General features: G+C 52.9%; 1 protein-coding gene and 1 long non-coding RNA gene across 2 annotated transcripts in view; both read right to left on the bottom strand.

Moving 5' to 3' along the window:
- Window positions 1-601: 601 nt before the first annotated feature.
- LOC133355657 (uncharacterized) lies at window positions 602-2,073 on the bottom strand. Its single transcript, XR_009756718.1, has 3 exons — window positions 1,993-2,073; window positions 1,092-1,284; window positions 602-773 (listed from the first exon to the last, which is right to left on the bottom strand). It is a non-coding gene; the product is annotated as an uncharacterized LOC133355657 (long non-coding RNA).
- A 771-nt stretch (window positions 2,074-2,844) lies between these two features.
- LOC133355539 (SLIT-ROBO Rho GTPase-activating protein 1-like) overlaps window positions 2,845-7,627 on the bottom strand; it is a 69,954-nt gene continuing 65,171 nt past the window's right edge. The window contains exons 2-6 of the mRNA XM_061572880.1: window positions 7,030-7,107; window positions 6,185-6,319; window positions 4,516-4,621; window positions 2,975-3,072; window positions 2,845-2,855 (exon numbers count right to left, since the gene is read on the bottom strand). Of these exons, the coding sequence (XP_061428864.1) occupies window positions 2,845-2,855; window positions 2,975-3,072; window positions 4,516-4,621; window positions 6,185-6,319; window positions 7,030-7,107 (428 nt within the window). The remainder of the gene's footprint in view (window positions 2,856-2,974; window positions 3,073-4,515; window positions 4,622-6,184; window positions 6,320-7,029; window positions 7,108-7,627) is intronic.

The following is a 7,627-nucleotide window of genomic DNA, read 5'->3' as shown; positions in this document are numbered from 1 at the left end:
CGAAGTGGCTTGTCGCGTGGAAACAACCAATTATCACAATATAGTTCTTCAGGAATTAGTGGTTTGCATAACGCTGAAGGCTGAGAGAGCTGTGCCCATTTCTGTGGGTTGTTGAAACAATCAATACAACTGCAAGTGGACACATCTTCATAGGTTTTTTTGCACTTTTCTGGCCACAAATGATAGCTCAACGAAGTGGCTTATCGCGTGGAAACATATTCTTAAAAACGCGTGTTGTTGATTCTAAATGTGGAGGGACCCAGAGAAAATCGCACGCGACCACGGGGAGACAGAGACCATGCAAGCTCGAAATATCACGGTTGGGATCAAACGACCTGCATACAAGCGGCACCCAATTAAGACCCGTGGTCTGTGACCACCCCACCCCCCACCCCTCCTAGATTCAGAAACTGAATTTTACGTCGTGCGATCGAATCCAGATAAGACACGGATTCGATTCCAGGATTTCAGCATCCTGGTAACATGGAGATGAGTACACCCACAGAGATACGTCAACACACACCACATTCAGATTAGCCAGTCATTCTTTCCATCGTTTTCAATAATCCGAATCTCTGACCACGACTCCACTCACTTTGGCGTCAGGGTTGGCCACTGCCGGCTGCCCCGAAGTGACGGAACGGACTCCTCCGCCCGGCGACTTGGACTCCGGCTGGACCTCAGCATTACCGAATCCGGACTTGCCCTTCCGAATCTCCGGACTGCTTTTATTCCAGTCCGGGGAAGAAGAGGCGCTGTGTTTATTATCATCCCTGTAAAAAAAAAAAAAAACCCACATTACTTTCACGGTCATCACAATTAGCAGGTAGTCGCTATGTCGTTCCGTGGCCAAGCCGTGGCAAGCTGCGGCGGGTTAGTTCGATGGTATCCGGCTGCGGCGAGTAAATTGCATGGCAGGCAGGCAGGCGGCGGCGACCACACGGCACGCAGGAAAGCGAGCGATGGAATTCCGCGTCGGGGGGCGTGCCAAGCCACGGCAGGCTCCGGGCGGGCACGCCGGGTGGGTGCCGGGTTGCGGGCGGCGACCCCCGCACACCCCACCGCGAGCCGTGGACGCTTGCCGGGCTCACCACGGCTCGACGTGGCCGGGGAGCTGCAGGTAGTCGTGCGGTACGGCGCCGATGCGGTCGCCCGAGCGCGCCTCCCACCAGTCGACGGAGGTGCGACGGAGCAGCTCCAGCTTGTCGCCCACGCGAAACCCGAGCTCCCGCTCGGAGCGAGCGGCGTAGTCGTAGCGAGCCACCGCCACGCACGGGCACGGGTCTAGAGAGAGGGGAGAACGTACGCAGCACGTACTCACGTGGGCGAGAGTGCGGGCACACGGACACATGTACACGTGTGCACACATGCACAGGTGGGCGAGTATTTACACTATGAGACATCTCCTTTACCAGTGGCAAAATATAGTAATAGGTTTTTACTCTTTCAACTGGTACAAAAACTGACACCTTTATACAAGGCATCATGTTTGCAATAACCACAACACAAGCAGTCAAAATGCAAACAAAAAGAAGCAACTCTGATGATGATAATGATATGCACTGTCCTTGAAGTTGATTGGTCGTACGCCTTTTGGCGTCATCTGGTCCAACACCAATGGAGACTAGGCTCTAAGAAAAGCTGTCTCGGGTGTGGACCAATCAACTTCAAGGACAGTGCATATCATCATCATCAGAGTTGTTTCTTTTTGTTTGCATTTTGACTGCTTGTGTTGTGGTTATTGCAAACATGATGCCTTGTATAAAGGCGTCAGTTTTTGTACCAGTTGAAAGGGTAAAAACCTGTTACTACAGGTGGGCGAGTGTTACGTTTGAGTTACAAATGCACACACATGCACAGACCACACATGCATATGCGTGTGTCCACAGTCAGCAAACGTGTGGTAATAATGAAGATGAGTTGAAGGGGTGAAAAGGTGAGGTGGCAAGGGAAGGAGGTGACGGGGGCGATGAGGTGACGACTGACGCTCACCATCGTCTACGGAGATCTCCTCTTGCGACGTCCCGTCGTCGCAACGTAAACCCTCAGCCGACGAGGAGTCACTGTCGCACATCGACACAAAGTCATCGTCATTGCGTCATCACTGCTGTAGGCAAGTGCATCGCCAACAAGCGCTACCCTCGCCACCACCAAAGACAAACATCCCTGGTATAGCCTCAACAGAATGTCGGGGCAAGTGCTGTTTGCGAGCGCCTATGAAGGCCGGCACGGCACACGAGGGGGTGGGTGGCCAGCACCACGCCCGGTCACGTTTGTCTCTCCAGTGGCGATGTTTACACACCGCACCAGGTACTCATTTTAGGCCGAGTCGACCTAGGGGAGGCCCATGTCCAGTTCAGATAATTATCACTGGTGTTGGCCGTGAGCGGGAATCGAACTCAGGTCGCCAGGTTCGTAGCGCAGCGCGCTAACAGCTACACGCCGCTCTCCAACTGCTCCAACCACCACCAGCACCACCGCCGCTCCCCAACCACCACCACCACCGCCCATCCACCACCGCCCACCACCACCGCCCACCACCACCGCCCACCACCACCCGCCGCCGCCCACCACCACCACCGCCCACCACCACCACCGCCCACCACCACAACCGCCCACCACCACCACCGCCCACACTGCCGCCCCACCACCACCTCCACCCACCACTACCGCCCACCACCACCACCGCCCACCACCACCACCGCCCACCACCACCACGCCCACAGCCGCCCACCACCGCCGCCCACCCTACCACGCCACCCCACCACCGCCGCCCACCACCACCGCCGCAACCACCACCGCAACCACCGCCGCCGTTCTCCGCACACCATCCTCGTCGTCCGCCTACCCCTCGTCTGTCGGGCGCCAGGACGGGCCGGTAGATGGGGCCCGGGAGCTCTCGCGGTGACGGGGAAGAGCGAGTGGGCTCCACCAGGATGCGCTTCACCAGCTCGATGGGCCGCCCTGGCAATACCTGGTCGGAACTCGGGTGGCACGGGTGCCAGCGTTGGCCCAAGCACACCGCCAGATTGTAGCTGGTCCATCATGTTCTCATCGCGGAAGCCCGACAGGCTGTAGGGCGAGACACGGGGAGGGAGACACGCGGGGAGAGAAGGGCAAGGGAGGAGACACGGGGAGGGAGACGCGGGGAGGGAGACGCGGGGAGGGAGACGCGGGGAGGGAGACGCGGGGAGGGAGACGCGGGGAGGGAGACGCGGGGAGGGAGACGCGGGGAGGGAGACGCGGGGAGGGAGACGCGGGGAGGGAGACACGGGGAGGGAGGAGACACGGGGAGGGAGGGAGACATGGGAGAAGTGGGAGACATCGGGAGGGATGAGAGATATGAGCAGCACGCTGCCAGGTTGTAGTCATTCACATTAGATGTTTTTGTATTGATATAAAAATAGAAACGTATTGTAGTTTTCCTATCAAAGTGTCAAGTGCTCCCCTGCGCCAGTCTGGCTCAACTGTAAACATTTCATAACCGCTTATGTTTAAACATTGCACACAGCTCATTGTAAAAGTTGCAACATTCCAACTGATCTATTAAGTCACCTGTCAGAATCAATTGACGAGTGTTTTTTTTTACGTTCTATTAGCCTCCTGTCATGGGAATGTGGAATATCCAGTTCAATCAGGTCAGGCCACCAACAGAGAAGAGGACTTAAAACAACGTTCGCTTGAGGATGGAGACACTGTTCCATCCGACTGGAATAACAAAAAAAAAGTCACCCAGAATCAGAATATTTATTCTTACTGGATGAATCCAATTAGCTATAAAGCTCTTTTTCAGGATTCTGCATCTGTTTCCCAACACGCGTGTTTGTCCTCCGAAGTGTTTCATCGTTGAAATTACGTCAACGTGGAGATGGAGCGATGAAATCCAGGTGCCCTAGATGGATTGTTCCCACACTGGGCCCGCACAAGGGATTAACAAAGGCTCGGAAAGGTCTGATCCAGCGGTGATAGAACATGGATGATGATGATGATGATGACGATCACGATAACGTTGAGGAGGCGAGACAGTGGAGGACGATAATGACCATGATGATATGATTTAAAGCTTTCGTGACTGCAGGGATTCAAATTCTTGGTTCTTTCGGTAAAGTCACATAGAAGGGAAATAATAAAAATATTAAATGATAAATTCTCACGACGTTTCGACTGCAACACAAGCAATCATCATCAGGTGTGAAATCCACAGCAAGAAAAAAAATTCACATTTTATTTTCACATTTTCTTGCTGTGGATTTCACACCTGATGATGATGATTGCTTGTGTTGCAGTCGAAACGTCGTGAGCATTTTATTCTTTTATATGTCTATTATTTCCCTTCTACGTGACTTTACCGACAGAACCAAGAATATAGACCATGATGATATTCAGGAGGTAGCTATAACTGGCATCTTTTGATAACGTGAAGAGGTAACGGAAGACAACAATGATGGCGATGATGATGAGGATGATGATGAGGATGATGATGCTGATGAGGTGATGACTGTGGCCGTAACTCACTGGTTGAGGAAAGTGAAGAGGTAGCGGAGGACGACGATGACGGGACCAGGGAGCTTGCGGATGAGGTCCCGGAGGTGAGCGATCCTCTTATGATACTCAGAGATTTCTGGGTAACGAACGCAATCACTGTTAGCGAGCGCCTATTACCATCGGCATGCTACACAGGTATGTAGGTGTGTGTGTTAGTGTGTCTGTGTTATTGTGGCACAGTAGGGGGTACAGGTGGTGCATCGGCCAGTCATCTCAGTCATTGGACCCATGGCATCTGGGTGTGTCCCGTGACCTGCCAGCGGGCGTTCGACACTTGACGTGGCCTTAACGTGCACATGGCCTGGCACAAGCGCCGTGGTGACGTCACCGCCACTTAGTGGCGAATGGCGGTTGTTGTTATTGTGTTGGCATAGTCGGGGTCACATGTGGTGCGTGGGCCAGTAATCTCAGTCAGTGAACCCATTTCACCTGGGTCTGTCCCATGACCTCCTGCCAGCGGGGATTCTACATTTCACGAGGCCTTAACGTGCACATAGCCTGGCACAAGCGTCGTGGTGGCATCACCGCCACTTATTGGGAAATGTTGTTATTGTGTTGGCATAGTCGGTTGTTGTAGCGTAGCGCTTCACGCGGCGATCCGAGTTCGGTTCCCGCTGACGGCCACCACCAGTGGCGATTGTTTCAACCGGTCCTGTGCCTCCTCTAGGTCGACTCAGACTCAAATGAGTAGCAAGGTGCGGTGTGTAAACATCGCCATGAGGGAGACAAAGGTGGCCGGGTGTGGTGCTGGCCACCCACCGCCTCGTGTGCCGTGTCGGCCTTCGTAGGTGCTCGTTAAAACAGCACTTGCCCCAACAGTCTGTTGAGGCTACATGAGGAATATCTGTCTCTGTTAAGACAACGACCCTCATGTAGCCTACACATGCTGTTGGGGCAAGGTTCAAACGTCACTCGCCACTGACTCGCACAGATTGTGGCCGAAAATCAAACCCAGGTCACCGCATTCGTCGAGCAGCGCATTCACAACCGCTATGCCACCACTCCACACAGAACCACTTCGGAACCTCCCCTAGGTCGGCTCAGCCTGAAACGAGTACCGGTGCGGTGTGTGGGATGACACAGGCGGCCGGGCGTAGTGCTGGCGCCGTGCCGACCTTCACGTGTGCTTGATAACGGCACTTGCCACGATGGTTAAACGCTATACGGGGGATATTTTAATCTTAATTTTGGAGCTTTCGTGACTGCAGGAATTACTCTTTGCTTTTTTCGGTAAAGTCACGTATAAAGATAAAATAATAAAATAAATAATAGCATACGACGTTTCGATTGCAACACAAGCAATCATCATCAGGTATAATGAAATAGCGACATAGAATCTAACCAGAAAACTATAGACAGACATATAAGCAGACAGATATCACCAAGATACACAGAGAGAGCAACCAGGTACAGAGAGGGGTGATCGTCTCTGTGGGTGGCCTTAAATAGACAGAGGGGGGCGAAGGCAGAGAGAGGGAGGGGGTAGGGAAAAAATGTACATGTCAATGAGTACGAAGGGACGCGTAGTAAAGTACGCAGGCTTAGAGGGAGACAGAACACACTAAATTAAATAACCTAGCAAAGTATCGAAATGTTATGTAGAACGACACATTTGTCTCCGTGTGTGCGCGTGTCTTACTGATGCAATCCAGGAAGTCTTGGTACATGTGCGAGGGGAAGAGAGGCTTCTCCAAGCCCCGGAAGTAGGCCTTGAGCACGCCAGCCACGCTGTCTATCGTCCGCCCGTCATCGTCGTCATCCAACGGGTCCTCACCTGGTGAGCGGAATCAGCCACGAAACCACCATCAGCATCTTCTTGGTTCTTTCGGTAAAGTGACGTAGAATGGAAATAATAAAATAATAAAAATAAAACGTAATAAAATAATTCTGTCGACAGACTTGTTTCTCCACCTGAGGACGGCTGCTTGCGTTGTGGCCGAAGCGCCGTGAGAATTATTTTATTGTGTTTTATTATTTTATTATTTCCATTCTACGCGACTTCACCGAAAGAGCCAAGAAGATGAATCCCTGCAGTCACGAAAGAAGCTTTAAATCACCATAAGCATGTGTGACATACGACGTCAAGCCCCCCCCCCCCCCCTGATAACCGGGATCAACCACGATGACCAGAATAAACCACGAAACCACCAGCAACATGTGATAACCGGAATCAACCCAAATAACCGACATCGAACGTGAAACCCACCATCAACACGTGATATGTAACGTCAACCCCGATAACCGACATAAAATTATGAAGCCACCATCATCAGCATGCGTGGAACGCCATCAGCCCCGATTCCGGCCATCCACGGCAATGACCGACATTTCCTCAATCCTATCAACCACCAGCCCCGGATAACCGCCACCAACCCCAAATTAACCGAAATCAACCCCCAATGATCGCCATCCCACAATCCCTCCTCCCACCATCCACGACGTCGATCGACCCCGATATCCGGATGGTGGCGCTGCATGTCGCACCTCTCTCGAACGCCGATTTGATTTCGGTCATCTGCGTCAGCGATCCCGATATGCGGAAAATTCCCTCGTGGTGGAGCCCTGAGGTGTCAGAATAGTGAGCGTTAGAACGAGCGTGCGAGCTCTCGCACAACCATCACGTCACCGCTACACCACTCACACCGCGACTACACCACTCACACCGCCGTTACACCATCGTGATAACACTCACCCCACCGCTACACCACTCACACCACCGTTACACCATCGTGATAACACTCACTCCACCGCTACACCACTCACACCACCGTTACACATCGTGATAACACTCACACCGCAACTACACCACTCACACCACCGTTACACCATTGTGATGACACTCACTCCACCGCTACACCACTCACACCGCGACTACACCACTCACACTGCCGTTACACCATCGTGATAACACTCACCCCACCGCTACACCACTCACACCACCGTTACAGCAATCACACCACCGTTACACCATCGTGATGACACACTCCACCGTTACAGCACTCGCACCACCATTACACCATCTTAATACCACCATCCACCTTAACAACAGCACACCACCTGACACCATCCACCACCACCGTTA

Source organism: Lethenteron reissneri, chromosome 51, assembly GCF_015708825.2.
Source record: "Lethenteron reissneri isolate LAM-NWPU_2019-01 chromosome 51, ASM1570882v1, whole genome shotgun sequence".
Lineage (NCBI taxonomy): Eukaryota > Metazoa > Chordata > Hyperoartia > Petromyzontiformes > Petromyzontidae > Lethenteron > Lethenteron reissneri.
Note: the sequence above shows the minus strand (reverse complement) of the source record. Positions and strands in the feature narration are given on the sequence as shown.